The sequence below is a fragment of the Phoca vitulina genome, unplaced genomic scaffold (genome assembly GCF_004348235.1).
Source record: "Phoca vitulina isolate PV1807 unplaced genomic scaffold, GSC_HSeal_1.0 scaffold98, whole genome shotgun sequence".
NCBI lineage: Eukaryota > Metazoa > Chordata > Mammalia > Carnivora > Phocidae > Phoca > Phoca vitulina.
The window spans coordinates 2,322,887-2,348,177 of NW_022589801.1; the positions used below are offsets into that span (position 1 = coordinate 2,322,887).

The 25,291-nt window shown below is 36.7% G+C and overlaps 1 protein-coding gene across 1 annotated transcript in view; it reads right to left on the reverse strand.

The window, feature by feature from the left end:
* Window positions 1-25,291, reverse strand: part of TSGA10 (testis specific 10) — a 149,911-nt gene that overhangs the window by 20,198 nt on the left and 104,422 nt on the right. The window contains exon 16 of the mRNA XM_032397297.1: window positions 6,172-6,381. Coding sequence (XP_032253188.1) covers window positions 6,172-6,381 — 210 coding nt within the window. The remainder of the gene's footprint in view (window positions 1-6,171; window positions 6,382-25,291) is intronic.

The window sequence follows — 25,291 nt, forward strand, 5'->3', positions numbered from 1 at the left end:
TTTTACTGCCCAGCAATAGGGAAGTAGTGAAAAGTAGAATAATCAATTCAACATAAAACTATAACATTTTTAGAATAAAACCTAGGAAAAATCTTTGGGATTGAGAGCTATGCAAAGAATTTTTAGACTTAACACCAAAAGCAAAATCCATAAAAGGAAATTGATAAACTGCACATCATCCAAACTTAAACTTTTGCTCTTAGAAAGACCCTGATAAGAAGATGAAAACACAAGCTACATACTGGGAGAAAATACCTGCAAACCACATATTTGATAAAGGACCAGTATCTAAGATATATAAAGAATGCTTAATACTCAACATTAAAAAGGTAAATAATTCAATAAAAACATGGGCAAAAGATACAAAGAGATGTTTCACCAAAGAAAATATATAGATGGCAAATAATCATATAAAAATATGTTCTGCTTCATTAATTTAGGAAAATGCAACTAGTCGATGATATAGCCCTACACCTATATCAGAATGGTTAAAATAAAAAATAGTGACACCACCAAATGTGGACAAAGATGTGGAAAAACTGATCACTCACACATTGTTGGTGGGAATGCAAAATGGTATAGACTGGGGAAGACAGTTTGGCACTTTCTTAAAAAATGAATTATGCAACTACCATATAATCCAAAAGCTGCATTCCTGGGCATTTATAGAGAAATGAAGACAAGTTGCACACAAAAACATGTAGACAATGTTTACAATACTTTTATCTGTACGATCTAAAAACTGGAAATAACCCAGGTGTTCAATGCATGAATGGTTAAACAAACTGTGTTACACCCAAAGCATGGAATACTGGTTAGCAATGAAAAGGAATGAACTACTAATACGTGCAACAACCTAGAATACTCTCCAGAGAATTATGCTGAGTGAAAAAATCCAAGTCCAAAAAGTTACATATCATAGGATTCCATTTATGTAACATTCTTGAAGTGATAAAATTACAGAAATGGAGACTAGATTAGTGGTTGCTATGGGTTAAAGAGAGGATAGGAATAGGAGGGAAGTAGACAGAGCTACAAAAGGGCAACATGATGTATCCTGTGATGGAAATGCTCCATACCTTGCCTGATTCAATGTCAACATCCTGGTTGTGATATTATGCAATAATTTTGCAAGAGCTTACCATCGGGGGAGACCAAGTAAATGAAACTTTGTATTATTTCTTAAAATTGCATGTGAATCTATAATTATCTCAAAATCAAAACTTAATTTAGACAAAATTATTTGAGTGTCCCCTATATGCATAGTACAGCTGAGGAAATACAAAGGTAAATAAGATGGTTTACTGCACTTGAAATTACAGCTTATTATGGGGCTAAACATATATACATAAATAACTAAATTTTAAGGCAAAAAATTTATGTCAGGAGTATTTTAAAATACAGTTAGACTTAGCCTGACCACTTCACAACCACTAGGATAGCTATTATCAACAAGAGAAAAAACAAAGCTAAAATATAGTAAGTGTTGGCAAGAGTGTAGAGAAACGGGAACCTGTGTGTGCTGTTGTTGGGAATGTAAAATGGTACAGTCATTGTAGAAAACAGTACAAAATTCCCTTGAAAAATTAAAAATAGAATTGCCGTATGATCCAGAAATCCAGCTTCTGGGTATAAATCCAAAAGAATTGAAAGAAAGGCCTTGAAGAGCTATTTGTACACTCATTCATAGCAGCATTATTCACAATAACTAAAACATAGAAGCAACCCAAGCATCTATCAAATGATGAATAGATAAGCAAAATGTAGTATATTCATACAATGGAATATTATTCAGCCTTAAGATAGAAATTCTGTAATATAACACTGATGAACCTTGAGGACATTATGCTAAGTGAAAAAAGCAGTCACAAAAAGACAAATACTTGGCACAAAAACAGACACATAGATCAATGGAACAGAATAGAGAGCCCAGAAATGGACCCTCAACTCTATGGTCAACTAATCTTCGACAAAGCAGGAAAGAATGTCCAATGGAAAAAAGACAGTCTCTTCAACAAATGATGCTGGGAAAACTGGACAGCCACATGCAGAAGAATGAAACTGGACCGTTTCCTTACACCACACACAAAAATAGACTCAAAATGGATGAAAGACCTAAATGTGAGACAGGAATCCATCAAAATCCTTGAGGAGAACACAGGCAGCAACCTTTTTGACTTCAGCCACAGCAACTTCTTCCTAGACACATCACCAAAGGCAAGTGAAGCAAGGGCAAAAATGAACTATTGGGACTTCATCAAGATAAAAAGCTTTTGCACAGCAAAGGAAACAGTCAACAAAACCAAAAGACAATTGACAGAATGGGAGAAGATATTTGCAAATGACATATCAGATAAAGGGCTAGTATCCAAAATCTATAAAGAACTTCTCAAACTCAACGAACCCAAAGAACAAAAAATCCAATCAAGAAATGGGCAGAAGACATGAACAGACATTGCTGCAAAGAAGACATCCAAATGGCCAAAAACACATTTAAAAGTGCTCAACATCACTCAGCATCAGGGAAATCCAAATCAAAACCTCAATGAGATACCACCTCACACCAGTCAGAATGGCTAAAGTTAACAAGTCAGGAAACGACAGATGCTGGCGAGGATGCAGAGAAAGGGGAACCCTCCTACACTGTTGGTGGGAATGCAAGCTGGTGCAGCCACTCTGGAAAACAGTATGGAGGTTCCTCAAAAAGTTGAAAATAGAGCTACCCTATGACCCAGCAATTGCACTACTGGGTATTTACCCCAAAGATACAAATGTAGTGATCCAAAGGGGCACGTGCACCCCAATGTTTATAGCAGCAATGTCCACAATAGCCAAACTATGGAAAGAGCCTAGATGTCCATCAACAGATGAATGGATAAAAAAGATGTGGTATAGGGGTGCCTGGGTGGCTCAGTCATTAAGTGTCTGCCTTCGGCTCAGGTCATGATCCCAGGGTCCTGGGACTGAGTCCCGTATCAGGCTCCCTGCTTGGTGGGAAGCCTGCTTCTCCCTCTCCCACTCCCCCTGCTTGTGTTCCCTCTCTCGCTGTGTCTCTCTCTGTCGAGTAAATAAATAAAATCTTAAAAAAAAAATCTAAAAAAAAAAGAGAAGAAGATATGGTGTATATATATATGCAGCCATCAAAAAATGAAATCTTGCCATTTGCCACAATGTGGATGGAACTAGAGGGTATTATGCTAAGTGAAATAAGTCAATTAGAGAAAGACAAGTATCATATGATCTCACTGATATGAGGAATTTGAGAAACAAGGCAGAGGATCATAGGGGAAGGGAGGGAAAAATGAAACAAGACGAAACCAGAGAGGGAGACAAACCATAAGAGACTCTTAATCTCAGGAAACAAACTGAGGGTTGCTGGAGTGGAGGGGGGTGGGAGGGATGGGGTGGCTGGGTGATGGACATTGGAGAGGGTATGTGCTATGGTGAGCACTGTGAATTGTGTAAGACTGATGAATCACAGACCTGTACCTCTGAAACAAATATGTTAATAAAAAAAAGACAAATACTGTATGAATCCACTTACATGAGGTACTTAGAGTAGTAAAGTACAATGATGGTTGCCAGGGGCTGGGGAAAGGGGAAAATAAGGAGTTATTGTTTAATAGCTACAGAGTTTAAGATTTACAAGATGTAAAGAGTTATGGTGGTGATGGCTGCACAACAATGTGAATGTATTTAATACCAATGAACTGTACACTTAAAAATAGTTAAGATAGAAAAGGTTATATGTATTTTAACATAATAAAAGAAAAAATAGAAAAAATAATATGAGAATAGTAAAGAAACTACAAAACTTGAAGTAAACATCCTTAAAATGTTTAAAAATTAATATAAATCACTTTCAACTTTATATATTGTACTTCTAAGGGTAATGATTTTAAGGCTTAAAGAAAATTACTGGTACTGGTTCATATCCTACTTGGTCATGGTGTATTATTATTTGAATAAGCTTTGGGATAATATTTCTGGCATTTCATTTTAATATTGTTTCATTTGCAATGACATGTATTACTAATTTTCCAATTTGAAAAGAGCAAGTAAAAAATATTTTTAAAGAAAAAATTAAGGACATGTTTTTTGAATTTTTACAGTGAAAATCTATTCATGAGTTACTTCCATCATTAAAAAATTCTTGCTAAAATAAGAAAAATAATTTAAAGGAAGAGTCAGAAAATTCTTGCATATACCACTTCATTAATAAAATATTAACAGTGGATTCTTACAGAAACCAACAGACACATGATTCTTAAATGCATCATATCCTCCTAACAAACAGTAGACTAACAAAATAAAAAAACTGGAAATGTAAAGATGACCAAAATTTGTTGACTTTTTAAAAAGTTTTTAAATTCCAGCTCATTAACATACAGTGTAATATTAGTTTCAGGTGTACAATATAGTGATTCAACACTTCCATATAACACCCAGTGCTCATCACAAGTGCCCTCCTTAATCCCCATTACCTATTTAACCCATCCCCCCACCCACCTCCCTTCTGGTCACCATCAGTTTGTTATCTATAGTTAAGAGTCTGTTTTTTAGTTTGCCTTTCTCTCTTTTTTTCCCCTTTGCTCATTTGTTTTGTTTCTTAAATTCCACATATGAGTGAAATCATATTGTATTTGTCTTTCTCTGACTTATTTCACTTAGTATAATGCTCTCTAGCTCCATCCATGTCATTGCAAATGGCAAGATTTCATTCTTTTTTATGGCTGAGTAATATCCCATTGTATATATATGCCACATCTTTATCCATTCATCCATTGGTGGACACTTGGGCTGTTTCCATAATTTGGCTACTGTACATAATGCTGCAACAAATATGGGGGTGCATGTATCCCTTTGAATTAGTATTTTTGTGTTCTTTGGGTAAATTCAATTACACTGTGCAACTTGTCTACATATCCCTTTAGGATCCAGGCTCCAATGATCTCTCCAGATACATTTCTAGCCACTTTCACCTGCGCATGCTACAATGGCCATTGCAAATCACTTACTATTCACTCAAGAATTCATTTATAACTCCATACCACTGTCTATGTTGTTGTTCTCTCTGAATAGGATGCCTCCTCCCTTTTGAGCTCAGCAGTATATCCTTGTGAACTCCTCCCTGACACCCATAGGCCAATTAGGAATTCCCTCTTTCAAACCTTAAATATTTTTTATTAGTATAATATTCATACCAAATAATTTGTATCTCAATACTGGGAGGTCCTTGAGGGCAAGGGCCTGTCTCTCTTTTTCTTTTTCTCTTCTTTTCTTTTTTTTTCCTTTCTTCCTACCTTCCTTCCTTCTTTCTTTCTTTCTTTCTTCTTTTTTTTTTTTTTTGAGTATAGATGACACATGATGTTACATTAGCTTCAAGTGTGCAACATAGTGGTTCAACAACTCTATATGTTAGGCTATGCTCATCACAAGTGTAGCTACCATCTGTCATCATGCAAACCTATTACAAAACCATTAACCATATATTCCCTATGCTGTACCTTTTATCACCATGATTTATTCATTCCATAACTGGAAGCCTGTATCTCTCACTCTCCTTCATTTTGCCCATCCCCCCCGCCATTCCCTTCTGGCAACCATCATTTTGTTCTCTGTATTTATTGGTTGGATTATTCATGTTCTGTTTTATAGATTCTACATATAAGTGAAGTCATATGGTATTTGTCTTTCTCTGATGTATTTCATTTAGCATAATATCCTCTAGGTCCATCCATGTTTTGAACCTTACGTTCACGGTGGCAAGCACAATGTCAGTAGACACAATCAAATGAATTACAGCTTAAAAGAACCCAACCAGTTAAATAAATTTAGCTTATCATCAACTTTAATATCATTAAAGTTATAATTTAGCTGAATAAACCTCAACTTCATAGTTCTTTGCTGATTGCTATGTTAATGTGTTTTATAATTCTTCTGGCTAAAAGTAAATGCAAATTACATACTCAAAGGAAAAGTTTCTGTTACTTTCTTGAATTGTTGGAATACAGCTGTCATCAATTTATCTTTTGGACTTCAGAAATAAAATCTAAAGTTGATAGACATGGTTTGATGTAATATTTTATAAGAAAAGAGTTTGATTTTCTAAAATTATAATTTTATAGTAACAATAATATTAAAAGAACCACTTAAAAATGTATTACATACCATTTCTATTTCTTGATCTTTGGCAACCAGCTGTCGATTAAGAAGTTCTTTGCTTGAGTCAAGTTTAATACAAAGTTCCCTTGTGGAAGATAAATCTGCAAGGGCAGACACTTTTTCAAACTGAACCTTCTGAAGTTCCTCTTCCATCTTTACAACAGACTTGTGTAAGGTAGAAATCTGGGACTTGTAAGACCTTTCTGCATTTAAGTGCTGCAAAGCAAAATTATTATTTTATATATATACATACATACATACATACATATTTTTTAATTTGAAAAAACTAAAACATGGAAAACAAAGTGGGGAAAATCTTTTGATGATACACTTAGATTATAAGGAACTTTATACAATATAGGTGGTAATAGTATGTACAAAACACCCTGGGAAAGACAAACTCAGCTTTCAAATGTCTATACATAAAATCCATGAGTAAGTTGGTCAACTGGCCATTATTTTTAATGTGTTTAGAAAACAACTTTCCCCCCATAAAGTCTCAAACCGAAAGCTAGTTGAGATACATACATGTTTGGTCTGTTGTTCTATTTTTGCCACAGTTTCATTTATTCTATAAGATAAATATTATTGTTGTTAAAGACAAAACATTAGCCACCACTGTTTCACTCATAATACCCATTTTCCAATTCTTAAATGGCATGTTGACCTAGATCATAATAGAGGACTGATAGGTCTCTAGCACTTATTAATAACTCTGAGGGAAAAAGACTCTAGGCAAGTATAAATTAAGGATAAATCCACATTATGGGAAATAAGAGCATGTTTTAAAAACTGCACGATGAAATTCAAGTTATATAAATGCTTTTAAAAGTTCAAGATAATACCACCCCCTTTTTTTTTGTTTCAGAGAAATATCTTACGTAAGTGCACTGCCACCTACAGAGAAGTTTTTGCTATTATGTGAAGCTGACAGAACTGAGAGACAAAGAAATTTTCCTGCTTTTACAAGTACATAGCACAAAAAAAAACTGCTCCTAGAATAAGTTATTTGGCCACAGTTCTCCCTCCCTTCCTTCCTCACTCACTCTATTTCTCACTCATTCTTCAAACAACCTTCTATCCATCCATCCACCCACCCATCTATCCACCCATTTCGTATTTTTTAGTATATTCTGTGTTCCAGTCAATGTACCTAGATGCATATCCAGTGATAAACAAAATAGTCTCTGTTCTCATGACACTTCCAGACTATGGGGGAGCCATGAATTAGTCAAATAATCACACAAATGACTAAATACATATTAAGCAAATACTTCTAGAGGAAAAAAAAAGTGTATAACAAAGTAAAGTGATCTAGACTAAGAGGGTCAGAGAAGTCAGGAAAGGCTTCCCTGAGTAAATGACACATTAGCTGAGATCTGAATGGTGTGTAGATAGATATACAGTGTGGGTAGGGGAAGGTGGCTTTTCAAACTGAAGGAATGCTAAATTCAAAGGCCTCAAAGGGAGTGTGTTGAGGGAGGGAAAATGACATGCTCCAACAACAAAGAGAAGACTAGTATGGCTAGAGCTCAGAGACCACAGAGAAGAGTGATAGGATATGCATTTGAAAAGGTATTCAAAAACTCACAAGACAGAGCCTGATAAACTGGGTTAAAATTTAGGTCTTTATCCACAGAAAAAAGAGGGAGGTAATATGATCAGTTTTGTGCTTTGGAAAGATAATACTAGATATTTCAGGTTCTAGTAAGATAGTTGATTAAGCTAAGAGGAAAACATTTTGGGTAAAATAGAATTTTTTTTTTTTTTAACAATTCATAGCTGAGCTTGCAGGAAAGAAAAATAAATTTGCATATGCCAAAGACAAAGATAAAACAAAGTCAGAGCTATAAACAACTGAGAAGGCCTGTAGCTAAAAGATGGGGGTAGGAAGACCCAGTGACAGTGAAAGGCTTGTGTTTAAACATTGAAGCAAGGACAGGAAACAAGAAGTTAGGACTAATGGATAACTGGAACTGGGTCCTCTACATAATTTGGAACACTTGAAAAGAGGCTCCAGAGGAAAAATCCACTCAACCTCACAAAGATACACCTGAAAGTTTATCTTCTCCTACTCTCTAAGTAGGGAAAAAATGTCTTCTGTAAGGAACCTTAGGTCTAACTTTATTCAGTTTTGGAGTCTGACTGCACACTACCCACTCCCAATTCTAAACTTTAACATAAAGTTTGTCCCATGCCAATGATAACACAGAGTCCCTATGCAGAAGCAAACCCATATCCTTGGCCATAAAAAGATTCTGCAGGAAAGTCCTGCTTTAAAGGAGCTTACAAACTCAGGGTGACTTAATCCACCATGAGTGAGAGTCAGAGCAACATAAAACATAGCAGGAATAGGGCGCCTGGGTGGCTCAGATGGTTAAGCATCTGCCTTCGGCTCAGGTCATGATCCCAGGGTCCTGGAATCGAGTCCCGCATCGGGCTCCCTGCTCCTTGGGAGCCTGTTTCTCCCTCTGCTTCTCTCTCTCTCTCTCTCTGTCTCTCATGAATAAATAAATAAAATCTTTAAAAAAAAAAAAAAAAAAAAAACATAGCAGGAACAGAATTCTAGAACTTCAAGATATTAAACAAAATATTTTAGAAGACATGAAAAATATGCTTAAAAGTATTAAAGACATTAAAGGAAAAAATGAAAAGAATGAGACTTAGGAAAAAACAGGAAAATTTGAAGAAGAACCAAGAGAGCTTCTGGAAAGAAAGGAAAAGTAGTTAATAAATGGTGTGTAGATAGAATGCAGAACGAATGCATCAGAAAACAGAACGAATGCATCAAAGAACAGACTAGTACAGCTGAAGAGGGAAGAATGAACCAGAAGACAGATCACAGCACAGATAAACATATGGAAACTATGATTAAAAATATTAAGGAACATTTGGACTAGGAGATCCAACAAGCATATTATAAAGGTTGAGAGAGACAGTAGAGTGAATTTAAAGGTGGTAATATTCAAATAAATAACATCTAAAAATTTTCCAGACCTACTAAAAGTATTAATACTCTGAAAAACTGCAAAGCCAAACCCTTTCAATAAACCCCAAAACCATACCTAGACATATATAGTCTAACTTCAAAGAGAAAAAGAAGACCTTAAAAGAAAACAATGGCAAAAGACAGACTTACATAGAAAAGCAATTAGAATGAGAACAGACTTCTCAACAAATTATTTTTAAAGTTATCAAAGGAAATAACCCTCAACCTAGAATTCTACACTCAGCTAACCTAATACTCAAAAATGAGGGTAAAATAAATCCATTTTCAGGCAAAGACTGAGAAAATTAACTCACAAATCAAAGAAAGGAAGTAGTCTCAAGAAAGAAATTGAACTTAGAGTAAGAAATAAAATGCAAGAAGCAATGTTGAAAAATTCTGTAAACATATAAATGGATACAAATAAGCATTGACTCAAAGAATAAGAACAAGATTAGTGATTTATTTTTAAGACTATAAAAAGCCAATGTGGATCTAAAAGAGTACACAACTATATTATAACAGATTGGGGTTGTGTAAAAGAGAGAAGGGGGAGGGAGAGAATAAGAAAACACATTCATTAGTAAGCAGGATGTTGTGCTCAATATTCAAATATTTTTAGGACCACATATTGTTTAGGAGGAGAGTTGGAAATACTAACAAAAGACTTTTTAAAATATGTATATTACAAATTTAACCACTAAAAGAATAGGTTGAAAATATATAACTTCCAAACCAATAAGTAGCAAGGGTAGAAAGTGGGTAAAGAAACAAATATATATAAGATAAAGGAAAGAAAGAAAGATAAAAGAATCAGGATAAGAATAAAGTATAAATAAAAAAAATGGAAATAGTAAACATAAATGAGCCAGCAATTCAAACATAAATGGTAAACTTATTAGTTAATAGAAAGATATTCTCAGATTGAATTTTTTAAAAATTAGGATATATGATGCTTATTAGAGACAAACAGTTGAAAAAGATTAAGAAAAGATATATAATACTTCTGTTTCCGGCCTTGATAGAATAACTGAGACTGAACTTATCTTCCCTCTGTTAACAAATGGAAAACTAGGAAGGAAGGAAGCAAGCAAGGAAGGAAGGAAGAAAGGAAGGAAGGGAGGAAGAGGGAAGGAGGGTGGATTGCTTCTAGATATTGGACAATAGGCAGCACAGGGCTGTGATCTCTGAGAAAAGGAAAACAAACAAGATGAGCCCTATGATCATTCCAGCTTTCTGTCAGGAGACAATTTTCCAGTGTTCAGTTCAGAGAAAGAAACTTCAATCAGAGCACAGTTGATTTGCTGAGGAGACAGAAATAAGCATCTGAAATATGTGGGGAGGGTTCAGAAATGAAGGATCTATACACACAAAAAAAGACATCCAGAAATTTGCCTAGGAGTCTTCTTGAGTCTGTTGCTGAATACTAAGCCATGAATATATATTGTGAAACTCCAGAAGGCTGAGAAAGAAAACCAGAGAGCTCTAAATTAACCAAAACCACAGCTGACACACAGTTGGAAAAATGTTTATGTTTGAACCTGCCAAAGTGAGAGTCCTTAATGAATATCCCAGGTTGGGCATTTAATAGAGAACACAGAAAGGTCACACCATAGTGGTAGGGTTAAACTAGTCTTACAGAAAAGGCTACTTTAAGCCTGCCCCATCAAAGCTTAAAGACAATATCGAAAGTATCAGTTGATTTGCAAGTAATTTAACAGCCTGCCAGAACAAATCCAACACTCTTAAAAGGAAGACACTAAGTCTAAAATTCAACAAAGTAAAATTCACAACATCCAGAACCCAATTAAGAAAATATCAGACGGGGTGCCTGGGTGGCTCAGTGGGTTTAAGCGTTTGCCTTAAGCTCAGGTCATATCTGGGTCCCAGGATCGAGCCCTGTGTTGGGCTCCCAGCTCAGCGGGGAGTCTGTTTCTACCTCTCCCTTTGCCCCTCCCACCACCACGCCCCCTCTCATGGCTCATGCTCTCTCTCTCAAATAAATAAAGTATTTTTTTAAAAAATACCAGATACGTAAAGATGCAGAAATATAACCTATAGCAGGATAAAAATTAGTCAATGTAAGTGGATGCAAAATTGACAAAGATGATGGTATTTGAAACAGTCAACAAAACTAAAAGATAACCTATAGAATGGGAAAAGATATTGCAAATGTCTTATCAGATAAAGGGCTAGTATCCAAAATCTATAAAGAACTTATCAAACTCAACACCCAAAAACAAACAAACAAACAAATAATCCAGTCAAGAAATGGGCAGAAGATCTGAACAGACATTTCTCCAAAGACATATACAAATGGCCAACAGACACATGAAAAAATGCTCAACATCACTGGGCATCAGGGAAATACAAATCAAAACCACAATGAGATATCACCTCACACCAGTCAGAATGGCTTAAATTAACAAATCAGGAAACAACAGATCTTGGCAAGGATGTGGAAAAAAGGGAACCCTCCTACACTGTTGGTGGGAATGCAAACTGGTATAGCCACTTTGGAAAACAGTATGGAGTTTCACCAAAAAGTTAAAAATATCGCTACCCTAGGACCCAGCAATTGCACTACTAGGTATTTAACCAAAGAATACAAACGTAGTGATTCAAAGGGACACAGGTACTGCAATGTTTATAGCAGTGATGTCCACAATAGCCAAACTATGGAAAAAGCCTAGTTGTCCATCAACAGATGAGTGGATAAAGAAGATGCAGTGTATATATATACAATGGAATATTACTCAGCCATCAAAAGAATGAAAGCTTGCCATTTTGCAATGTCATGGAACTAGACGGTATCATGCTAAGTGAAATAAGTCAATCACAGAAAGACAACTCATATGATTTCACTCACATGTGAAATTTAAGAAATAAAACAGATGAATATAGGGGAAGGGAGGGAAAAATAAAATAAAATAAAATCTGAGAGGGAGACAAACAATAAGAGACTCTTTACTATAGGAAACAAACTGAGGGTTGCTGGAGGGGATATGGGTAGGGGTCTGGGGTAACTGGGTTATAGGCATTAAGGAGGGCATTTGATGTAATAAGCATTGGGTGTTATATGCAATTGATGAATCACTAAACTCTACCTCTGAAACTAATAATAATACACTATAGGTTAATTAATTGATTTTAAATAAAATTTTAAAAACAGCTATTATCTATGATATGAGAGAGCAACAGGGTCTGAATTGCTTCGTTGCCACAAACAACTAGAAAAATTGACAAAATATAGGAAGGAAAACTTGTTTTCACACCATGGATAGCAGGTAGCAGAGAACTATGATCTCTAAAGAAAACAAAGTGAATACTATAGTTGCCATAGCATCTTGCTTAGATGCAAATTCTGGACCATGAGGAAAAGGAACCAAAACACAGTCCAGTTATCTCAATGAGTTCAAGATACAAATATCAGCCTTCAGGAAGCTGAGGTGTCTAGAATTTGTGGAGCAGAGCACCAGAGAGAAGGGAGCTATGCCGAGACAGAGTTCCAGAAATCTGCACATACACAGGTGAAACTGCGAAGCCAGGCAAGGAACAATTTCCTAGGAAAGAACGATTACCAGGAAAATTGATCCAAGCAATTCCCACATCTGGTTAAGGACCAGGGAGCATTCAAAATATCATCATCCAGAGTGGAGACACTTTGATATGTCACTGACCTACAAGGCATTCAGCAGAAAACTAGGAACTCAATAGAAAACTCTATAGACAATAGAAAGTCATACCTTAGTGGTGAGGATAAGTTAGCCCTAGAATAAAGACTATTCTAGAGCTATCCTGAAGAACTTATAAACAATCTTTGAAAAAATAAAGTGACTGTCAAGTAACTTAGTTTGGCAAGATGAATCCAACAATTTCAAAATCCAGTTCTCAATGATATAAAATTAACAATATCCAGAATACAATCAGAATTTACTAAATGGGGCCAGAAGTAGGAAGATGAGATCCATAATAAAGAGAAAAATCAGTCATGGGGCGCCTCGGTGGCTCAGTCGGTTAGGCATCTGCCTTCGGCTCAGGTCATGATCCCAGGGTCCTGTGATCCAGCCCCACATTGGGCTCCCTGCTCAGTGGGGAGCCTGCTTCTCCCTCTCCCTCTGCCTGCTGCTCCCCCTGCTTGTGCTCTCTCTCTCTCTCAATAAATAAAATCTTTTAAAAAAAGAGAAAAATCAATCAATACAGAATCAAATGTGGCAGACATAATGAAATTAGCAAACAAAGACACTGAAACGGCTCTTATAAGTGCACTCAATAGGCTCAAGGTTTTAAAGGGAAAAAATAATGAGGAAAAAAGTAAAATACATTTAAAAGAACCAAATGGACCTCTTGAAGATGAAAATATAATCTCTGAAATAAAAATCTCACTGAATGGAATTAACAGCATATTAGATATGTCAGAAGAAAAGATCACTAGATTTGAAGACACAAGAATGGCAACAATACAAAATGAAGCAAAAAGAGAAAAAGAGCAGGGGAAAAATGTAGAGTGTTAATGATCTGTGGAACAATATCAAGTATCTAATGTACTTTGAATTGGAGGTCCAGGAAAATATGAGAGAGAGTGAGAAACAAAAAATATTTGAAGAAATAATGGCCAAATGTTTTCTGAATTTGATGAAACTTACAATGGAGTGTTAGAAACAAATTCCAACTGTGGAAAGTTCTACTGCTGAAAACCAGTGATAAAGAGAAAAAATTTAAAAATAGCCAGAGTAACTCAGGTCATGATCTCAGGGTCATGAGATTGAGCCCTGTGTTGGGCTCCACATTCAGTGTGGAGTCTGCTTGAGATTCTTTCTCCTCCTTTTCCCTCTCCCCTCCGCTCCTCCCCCGGCTAACGTGCTCTCTCTCTCTCTCAAATAAATAAAATCTTTTAAAAAATAAAAACAGCCAGAGTAAAAAAAAGAAAAAAAGGGAAAAAGGAACATGCTTAGAGAACTAAAGATAAAGTTGACTTCAGATTTCTCGCCACAAACTATATAAGGCAGATAAGGCAGAATACAAGGTAAAGAAAAAGAGAGGGGCAAACCAAGAAAGAGAGACACTTAACTATAGAGAACTGAAGGTTACCAGAAGGGAGGTAGGGGAGATGGGTTAAACAGGTGATGGGGATTAAGGAGTGCACTTGTGATGAGCACCAGGTGTTGTATAGAAGAAATGAATCACTATATCGTACATCTGAACCTAATATCACACAGTCCGTTAACTGACTGGAATTTAAATAAAAACTTTAAGAAAAAAGAAACAACAGTGCTAAAATGCTAAAATAAAAATTCCTACCAACTTAGAATTCTCTATCCAGCAAATATCTTCTTCAAGAATGAAGGTGAGATAAACACTTTTTAACAAAAATAAGACCTGAGTTTGATGCCAACAAACTGCAAGAAATGTTTAAAGGAAATTCTTCTAGCAAAAAGAAAATAATAGTAGATGAAAACTTGGATCCAACCAAAGGAATGAAGAGCATAAGAAATAGTAAATATGTGGGTGAATTAAAAAGCCTTTAATTCACCACATATTTTAATTTCTTCAAAGTGAAATAATGAGCTTAAAGTGAAAATAATAAAACACTATGGAGTACACAATAGATGAAGAAATAAAATGTAAGAACAGTAGGATAAATGATGGGAGGGAAGAAATAAAAGTGTACTATGTAGTAATATATTATTTGAAGGTAAACTATGACAATTAAAAATGCATGGTATATACTCTTAGAGCAATAAGTAAAACAAAAAATGATGTATAGCTTATATGACCATAATAGAGATAGAATGGAATATTTAAAGCTCTCTATAAAAGAAGGCAGGCGAGATGATTCAGGCACAAAACACCCTGGAACACTCCAGGGCCACACCTGCATTGGCTCCATCAACCTTGCCAAGGTGCCCCACCTGTGGAGTGCCCAAGAATGCCCCAACCTGCACCCACTTCAGGTTGAGCCATCATACCATAATGCCCTCTGTGCAGAGAGCTCTGGGCCCCCCTCAGACTTGAAGCCACTTCAGCTTCAGCTGTCCTGCCAGAGTGCCCTCTGTGCAGGGAACCCAGGACCACTCAGGCTTCCACCCACCTGTCCAACCAAGACGCCCTCTGTGCAGAGAATCCAAGGACAGCCAAGCCCATGCCCACTTTAGCTCTAGCCATCCCATGAGGCCCAGCATTGAGTGTCCCAGATCCCCCAGCCCATTCAGTCACAGCTCCAGCCAGCCAGCCAAGTTCACCAGGCACAGTCTACACAGAGAATGATCACACACAAGAACATTCCTTCAAGTTTATGAAAAGTAACTATTCTGCCTAATTCATAGAAACAAACACAGAAAGGCAAGGAAAATTAAGACAGAAGAATATGTTCCAAATAAAAGAAAAAGATAAAACTTTAGAAAAAGAACAAAATGAAATGGGAGATAACTAATCTATCTGATAAAAAGATCAAAGTAATGATCATAAACATACTCACTGGACTAGTGAGAAGACTGGATGAACTCAGTGAGAACTTCAGCAAAGAATAGAAAATATAAAAAAGAACCAATCGGTGTTGAAAAATACAATAACCAAAATGAAAAAATACACTAGAAGGAATCAACAATAGATTGGAGGATGGAGAAGAATGAATCAGCAATGTGGAAGACAGGGTAATGGAAAGCACCCCAGTGAAACAGAAAAAAAAATTTTAAATGAAGGTAGGTTAAAGGATCTCTTAGACAACATCAAGTGAACAAATATTCCCATTATAGGGATTCCAGAGGGAATGAGAGAAAGAAAACGGTAGAAAACTTATTTAAAGAAATAATAGCTGAAAACGTCCCTAACTTTGGGAACGAAACAGACATCCAAGTTCAGGAATCACAGAGAGCTCCAAACAAGATGAACCCAAGGAGATTCACATCATGACACAGTTAAAATGTCAAAGATTAAAGAGAGAGAATGTTAAAAGCAGCAAGAGAGAAGCAATTAGTTTTATACAAGGCAAACCCCATAGCGTTATCAGCTGATTTTTCAGCAGAAACTTTGCAGGCAAGAAGAGAGTGGTATGATATATTCAAAGTGCCAAAAGGAAAAAACCTACAACCAAGAATTCTCTACCCAGCAAGATTATCACTCAGAATTGAAGGAGGAATAAAGAGTTTCTGAGACATACAAAAGTTAAAGTAGTTCATCATCACGAAGCCAGCTTTACAAGAAATGTTAAAGGGACTTTGTTAAGTAGAAAAGGCCATAATTATAAGAAAATTATGAAAGGAAAAAATTTCATGTGTAAAAGCAAATATACAGTAAAGTTAATAGATCAGTCACGTATAAAGCTCGTATGAGGGGTGCCTGGGTGGCTCAGTGGTTAAGCATCTGCCTTCAGCTGAGATCATGATCTCCAGGTCCTGGGATCGAGCCCCACATCGGGCTTCCTGCTCGGCAGGAAGTTTGCTTCTCCCGCTCCCTCTGCCCCTCCCGCCTACTCATGCTCTCTTTCTCTCTCTCTCTCTCAAATAAATAAAATCTTAAAAAAAAATTATATAAAGCTCATATGAAGGTTAAAAGGCAAAAGAAGTAAAATCATTTATATCTAAAAAAATTAGTTAAGGAAATTCACAAAATAAAAATATGTAAAACATGACAACATATTCATAATATATGAATATGGAGGGAACGAGAAAGTAAAAATAAAGTTATTTTAGAATGCATTAGAAGGTAAGTGACCATCAATTTAATATAGACTGCTATATACCTACAATGTTATATAGGAACCTTATGGTAACCACAAACCAAAAGCCTATAATAGATACTCAAAAAAATAAAGGGAAGGAAAGACAAGCATAACACCAATCACAAGGAAAGGGAGCAAAAGTAAAAGAAACAGGCAAGAACTACAAAACAACGAGAAAACAATGAACAAAATGGCAATAAGTACATACCTATCAATAATTACTTTAAATGTAAATGGTCTGAGTGCTCCAATCAAAAGACACAGAGTGATAGAATGGAAAAAATTAATAATACCCACCTATATGCTGCCTATAAGAGACTCAATTCAAACCTAAACACATACAGACTAAAAGGGAAGGGATGGAAAACTACGTTCCATGGAAATGGAAGTAGGAAAAAAAAAAAAGCTGGGGTAACACTACTTACATCAGACAAAGTAGACTTTAAAACCAAGACTGTAATAAGAGACAAAGAAGTGCATTACATAATGATAAAGGGATCAATCCAATAAGAGGATATAATAATCATAAATATCTATGCACCCAACATTGGAACACCTAAATACATAAAGCAAATATTAACAGATATAAAGGTAGTGATTGACAGTAATGCAATAATAGGAAGGGACTTGAACACCCACTTACATCAGTGGATAGATCATCCAGATAGAAAATCATTAAGGAAACAGTGTCTTTGAATGACACATTAGACCAGATGGACTTAACAGATAGATAGAACATTCCGTTCAAAAACAATAGGATACAAATTCAAGTGCACATGGAACATTATTGAGGACAGATCATATGTTAGGCTACAAAACAAATCTCAATGAATTTAAGACTGAAAGCATATCAAGTATCTTTTCTGATCACAATGGTAAGAAACTAGAAGTAACTACAAGAAAAAAAATTTTTTTAAACCTGCAAAGAACAAAACAGAACAAAAAACCACAAACAGATGAGTGCTAACCAACATGCTACTAAACAACAAATGGGTCAACAAAAAAAATCAAAGAGGAAATTTTAAAACACCTCAAGACAAATGAAAATGAAACCACAACAGTTCAAAATCTTTGGGACACAGGGAAAACAGTTCTAAGAGGAAAATTTATAGCATTACAGGCCTACCTCAAGAAATAAGAATAATCTCATATAAACAACTAACCAATAGCATTTTTCACAGAACTAGAGCACATAATCCTAAAATTCATATGGAACAACAAAAGACTCAAATAGACAAAGTAATCTTGAGGAAGAACAAAGCTGTAGGTATCACAAGCCCAGATTTCAAGATATACTACAAAGTTGTAGTAATAAAAACACTATGATACTGGCAAAAAAAGTCAAATATATCAATAGAACAGGACAGAGAGCTCAGAAATGAACTCACACTTATATGGTCAATTAATCTTTGATAAAGGAGGCCAGAAAATATAATGAGGAAAAGACAGTCTCTTCAATAAATGGTATGGGGAAAACCTGGACAAGTACATGCAAAAGAATGAAGCTGGACCACTTCCTTACACCATAATGACACACATACAAAAACCTCAGAATGGATTAAAGAGCCAAATGAGACACCTGAAACCATACAACTCTGAGACGAAAACATAGGCAGTAATTTCTTTGACATTGGCCTTAGCAATATTTTCTAGATCTATCTCCTCAGGCAAGAGAAACAAAACTATTGAGACTACAGTAAAATAAAAAGGTTTTGCCCAGTTAGGGAAACCACCAACAAAATAAAAAGGGAACCTACTGTCTGAGAAGATATTTGAAAATTATATAACCCCAATAAGGGGTTAATGTCCAAAATATATAAAGAACTTATACAACTCAACAACAACAAAAACAAATAATCCAATTAAAAAATGGGCAAAGGACCTGAATAGACATTTTTCCGAAGAAGACATATTGATGGCCAACAGACACATGAAAATATACATGTCACTAATTATCAGGGAAATACAAACCAAAACTATAATGAGTTTTCACCTCACACCAGTCAGAATGGCTAAAATAAAAAACTCTTAAAACAAGTGTTGCTGAGGCTGTAAGGAAAAAGGAACTTTTCATGCACTGTTGGTAAGAATGTAAATTGGTACAGCCACTGTGGACAACAGTATGAAGTTTCCTCACAAAGATTCAGAATAGAAATACCATATGATCCAGTAATTCCACTACTAGGTATTTATCCAAAGAAAAGAAAAACACTAATTCAGAAAGATATATGCACCCCTATATTTATTGCAGCAATATTCACAATAGACAAGATATGGAAGGAATCCATAAGTCCATCAAAAGATGAATGGATAAAGAAGACATGGTGGATAAATACAATGGAATATTACTCAGCCATAAGAAGGAATATGATCTTGACATTTGCAACAACATGGATGGACCTAGAGAGTATTATGCTCAGTAGAATAAGTCAGACAGAAAAAGACAAATACCATATGATTTCACTTATATGTGGAATCTAAAAAACAAACAAATGAACAAACAAACAAAGCAGAAACAGCCCCATAAATATGGAAAACAAACTGCTGGTTGTCATAGTGGGAAAGGAGATGGAGGGATGGGCAAATGAATGGGGGACTGCGAGGTGCAGGTTTCCAATTATGGAATGAACAAGTAATAGGGATAAAAGGTACAGCATAGGAAATATAGTCAATGGTATTGTAATAGCAATGGATGGTGAAAGGTGGTAGCTATACTTGTTGTGAACACAGTATAACATATAGAGTTGTCAAATAACTATGTTGTACACCTGAAACTAATGTAGCATTGTGTAAACTTTACTTCAATTATTTTAAATGAAGGAAAAAATTAAAAATAAAACTACCATATGATCCAGAAGTACCACTTCTGAAAATATATCCAAAGGAAATGAAAACACTAACTCAGAAAAATATCTGTACCCTCATGTTTACAGCAGTGTTTACAATAGCTAAGACATGTTCATCAGTGAATGAATGGATAACAAGTTGTGATATACATATAGGGAACTCTTGTGCACTGTTGGTATGAATGTAAATTAGTACAGCCACTATGGAAAACAGTTGGAGGTTCCTCAATAAATCAGACCTACCATACAATCCAGAAATCCCACTTCTGGATATATTTCTGAAGGAAATGAAATCACTATCTTGAAGAGATGTCTGTACTCCCATGTTCACTGCAGGATTATTCATGATAGTCCAGACATGGAAACACCTTAAGTGTCCGTGGAAAAATAAATGGATAAAGAAAATTTGGTACACACACACACACACACACACACTGAAGAATATTGTTCAGCCATTAAAAAAATGAGAAAACCCTATCATTTGCAACAACATGGATGGACCTTGAAGGAATTATACTAAATGGATTGAGTGAGACAGATAAAGATAAATACTGTGTGATCTCACTTATATATGGAACCTAAAAACAAACAAACAAAAAAACCCAAAACAAACTCACAGAAAAACAGTTAGACTTGTAGTTATCAGAGGCAGAGGACAGAGAGAAAGGAAATTGGAGGAAAGTGGTCAAAAGGTACAAACTTCCAGTAATAAGATAAATAAGTACTAGGGATATAATGTACAACATGATGACTATAGGTAATTCTGATATATAGGAAAGTCGTTAAGAGAGTAAATCCTAAGAGTTTTCATCACAAAAATAATTTTTTTCTTTTTTCTTTTCTTTTTATTGTATCTATATGCGAGGATGGATGTTAGTTAAACCTATTGTGGTAATCATTTCATATGTATATCAAACCATCATGCTGTATACCTTAAACTTATTAAGATATGTGAGTTTTTTTCTCAAAAAATTGGGGGGAAAAGAAGACAGGAAAAGAAAAAGAAACAAAGAAAATATGGGAAAATAGACAACAACAACATAGATCTACATACAACTATGTTAATAATTAGATTAAATGTAAATGGTCTAAGCACTACAAAGGACAAATATTGTAAGATTGGATTAAAAAAAAAGCAAGATCCAACCATATACTGTCTAAAAGAATATGTTTTAAACATAAAGACCTAGAAAAATTAGAAACAAAAGCATGAAAAAAAAAGATATACCATTAAATAATAATCATAAGAATGCTGAAGTGGTTATATTAATATATCAGAAAGTATACTACAGGATAAGAAACATTACAATGGATAAAAAGATTAATTCATTAAGAAGTAATAATAAACCTAAATCTACATATATCTAAAACAGAACTTCAAATACATGAAGTAACATGATATGAGTAAAAGAAAAAATACAAATGCACAAATACAGTTGGAGATTTCAATACTCTTCTCTCAGTAAGTGGCAAAACAAGTAAATAGAGACTTAGTAGGGGTAGGAATTGAAAAACACTATTGACAAACTTGACCCAATTGACATTTATAGAACATTTGATCCAAAAAAAAAAGAGAATGTACTGTCTTTTCAAGTATATATGGAACATCCCGTAAGATGACTGGCCATAACAAAATCTCAAAAATGTAAAAGACTGAAAAATCAATAACTAGAAAGATATTTATTTAATCCCTAAATATTGAAAATTAAATAATACTATAAAATAAGGGTAACTAGAAAATTATTTTCACATAAAATAAAATGAAAACATATCAACAGTATAGTATAAAGGTTCCACCTTTGGCATGGCAGTGTGGCAGAACCACTCCCTAGTGAAATTGGTGAAAATTATAAAAAAGCAACCTTAACAAACATTTTCAAGAAAACCAACTAAAACTGGGTAGGTACAGTGAAAGTTTGTGGCATCTGAACTGTGACCTACTCCCTTTCTCCCCACTCCAAACTCAGCATAATGGAAACTCCACTCCAGATGGGTACATCCCCTCAGTACCTAGTCAGGAACTAAACTATCCTTCCAGGACAGGCAATGTATCAGCTTTTCTCATCCCATCTCAAGCTATTTGTTTCGGAGGCTAAGTTCCTGGCAAGTATGTCTAGGAGATGCGGATTCCCTTCTTGTGCCTATTCTTCACACACAGGTTGGCAGTTCTATCTTGTTTGTGGCCTAATGAGAATACTGTGTCCCTGATTCTCCTTGACACAGGTTTTTTCATAAATAAGGGCCTCCATATCTGCAGAGGCATGTCAACAAGACCAGGCTATAGCAATACCCTCCACCAACCCCACCAAGTGCCAGATCCTAAAGCAGGCATGTCACTCAAAGAGAAGTGCACCACTGTCTTCATACCAGCTTGTGAGCCATGGCCCAGAGATTTTTGCCCATGAGGAGAGGGAAGCCATAAAACAGGAAGCTCCTAAGTTCTTCCAAAGGGACTTTCTTCATTTGTAACAGACTGTGGGGAAGTTCAAGCCTAGGACACTCTCAGGAACAATGAGGGGTCTGCTGAAAAGACTTGTAGGGTATGGTGAAAAGAAATTCAGAAGAGAGTGGTAAACTTTTTACAGATATAAAATAAACCATAGGTCAACTACTTTACCAGAGAGAGCCAGGGAAATAGGCTGCTAAGAAGAGCATTCTCAGGCTCCAAAAAACTCAAACATTGAACTGAAAAAATTCTCCCTATAATGGAGTTCAAATTTACTTGGATCAGTCTATGAAGCAATGCTTGAGAGCATTGTTGAAAACAATAAAGCAAACAGACAAAAATCTGTGGAGTTTAACAGCTGAATATAGTCAGGAAGCAGTACAGTCAAAAAGGCCCCACTAAAACCACCGTCATCCAGGGTAACTGTGAACATACTCAAGGCTGCATCCTTAGAGAAACATCAGAGGCTTCACATTACAAGGGGGAAGGTGAGGAACAGACTTCACTAAAATAATGCCCCCAGTCACTAAAGATACAAACAAACAGACTTTTGGTTTCTGTATGTAAAGAATATGTAAAGAGCTTGGAAATCATCACTCCCAACCTCACAATATGAAATAAAACTGAAAATCTGACAATAAAAATCTCTTCTTGGATCCTTCAGAGAATTAAGAACATAGAACAAACTGTTACCCCCCAAAATGTGGATAAAGGTAAATACAGAGAATCACAGCTTACCAGGAGCAGAAACTGTCATTGAAGCTAGCCATAAGTAGTAACACTTAAAGGGTAAATGACTATTTGCTGGGAGAATGTGCACGGACAAGCTTGAGAGAAAAAACCTCCTGGGGTTCCAGCCATAGGGAGGGCCCCATATTTTCATTATTTTCACCTCTAGGAACCCAGCAGGTTTTCAGAGAAACATCCCGTCATGCTTTTGGCAAAGTGAAGAGAAAAGTAACCATTTTGAAATAATCCTAGAGCATCCTGTTCTCCTTGACAAAGGTCTGCCCTCAAGGGAGACAATTTTGTCAGAGCATAACCATGATTTGAACTGAGCCTAATCAATGGAGGAATGGAATACCTAACTCAGATACCCTCCAGTCTTCTTGTCTCACCTAAGAAAGAAAAAAAAGCTGAGAAACACTTGTGAAAGTCACATCCCAGAGGCACAAACCCACTAAAAGACTAAGACCTAATCAAAGGATTAGAGATTGCTTCTCCTCCACCCACAGCTTACTACCGCATCAACAGGGCTCCTATGTAATAACAAGGGATTACTGATGAAAGAACTACAAGGCTCCGGCTCTATTTAAGAAGGACCCTCTGGGGCGCCTGGGTGGCTCAGTCGGTTAAGCGTCTGCCTTTGGCTCATATGATCCCAGGGCCCTAGGATCAAGTGCCACATCAGGCTCCCTGCTCAGTGGGGAGCCTTCTTCTCCCTCTCCCTCTGCCCCTCCCTCTGCTCTCACTCTCTCTCTCTCAAATAAATAAATAAAATCTTAGAAAAAAATAAGAAGGACTCTCTAAGTGAACCCAAAGACAATAGAGAAAAAGAACAGAGGAAATTTTAGTCTTTGATGTGTACGTATTACAGCAAACAGTAATCAAACCTAACTCATAGATAAACATATAACTTCTCACTACAGGCCTATTTGCTTCAATGACTTTTACCCAACACAACATATTCATATTAAAAAAAAAAATTTACAGGATATACAAACAGGAAAAAAGCATAGTCTAAAGAGACAAAGCAACAGAACCAGACTTGCATATGCAGACACTTGGAAATTATTAGACAAGGAATATAAAATAACTATAATTAGTATTCTGTGGGCTCCAACAGAAAAAGTTGACAACATACAAGAACAGATGGGTAATGTAAGCAGAGAGATGGAAACTCTAGGAGTTTAAAAGGAAATGCTAGTAATCAAAAGTACTGTGACAGAAATAAAGAAGGCCTTTGATGGGGTCATCATCAGAGCAGACACAGCATATGAACAGATCGGTGAACTTGAAAATTCAATACAACTTCCCAAACTAAAATGCAAAGAGGAAATACAATGGAAAAAGGGAAACAAAATACCCCAAAATTGTAAGACAATTTAAAAAGGTGTAATAAAAGCCTGCAGGCAAGATGGCGGAGGAGTAGGAGACCTGGATTTCCTCTCCTCTCAGGAATTCAGCTGGATAGGGATCAAACCATTCTGAACACCTACAAACTCAACAGGAGATCGAAGAAAAGAATAGCAACAACTCTCTGAACAGAAAAGCGACCACTTTCTGGAAGGTAGGACGTGCGGAGAAGTGAATCCGAGGCGATATTCGGGAAGATAGACGGCGGGGGAGGGGCCTCCGTCGGCCGCTTCTGGCAAGTGATAGAGCTGCGGAGCACAAAATCGGGACTTTTAGAGTCTGCTCCGCTGAGGGACGTCACTCTGGTGGCGAAGTGGGGGGTGGAAACCTCGTGGGACAGTGTGGTCTCAGGACCCTCGGGGTCACAGAAAGACCGGGGGTGCTTGAGTGCGGCAGAGCTCCCAGGTATCGGAGCAGGGAAGCCGGCTGCAGAGACGGAGCCCAGGCACGGGCTCTCAGCTCGGGGTTGCTATAAACCGTGATCCGCGGCACAGTCGGGCCACTGCTCCTCCAGCAGGGACCCAACAAGCAGCAGATCCGGGGAGACTCACCTTCTTCCCCCGGGAGGAGAGGTACGGGAGCGCACCGCGGGGATCTGCTGGGTTTGGAGACTCCACCCGGGGTCGGGTGCCAGATAGAAAGGCGCGGTCACAGGCCGGGTGAGCACGGAGTGCAGGCGGAGACCGGGGAGACGGGAGTGACTGACTGCTTTTCTCTGGGGGCTCGCTGAGGAGCGGGACCCCGAGTTCTCGGCTCCAACGGGGCGGAGACTGGGAGGCCGCCATTTTCACTCTCCACCTCCAAAGCTGTACGGAAAGCTTGCAGGGAACAAAAGCTCCGGAGAGCAAACCGGAGCAGATTACTCAGCCCGGACCGGCAAGGGCGGGGCAATTTTGCCTCTGGCAAAGACATTTGGGAACCACGGCAACAGGCCCCTCCCCCAGAAGATCAGCAAGAACAGCCAGCCAAGACCAAGTTTACCGATCAATGAG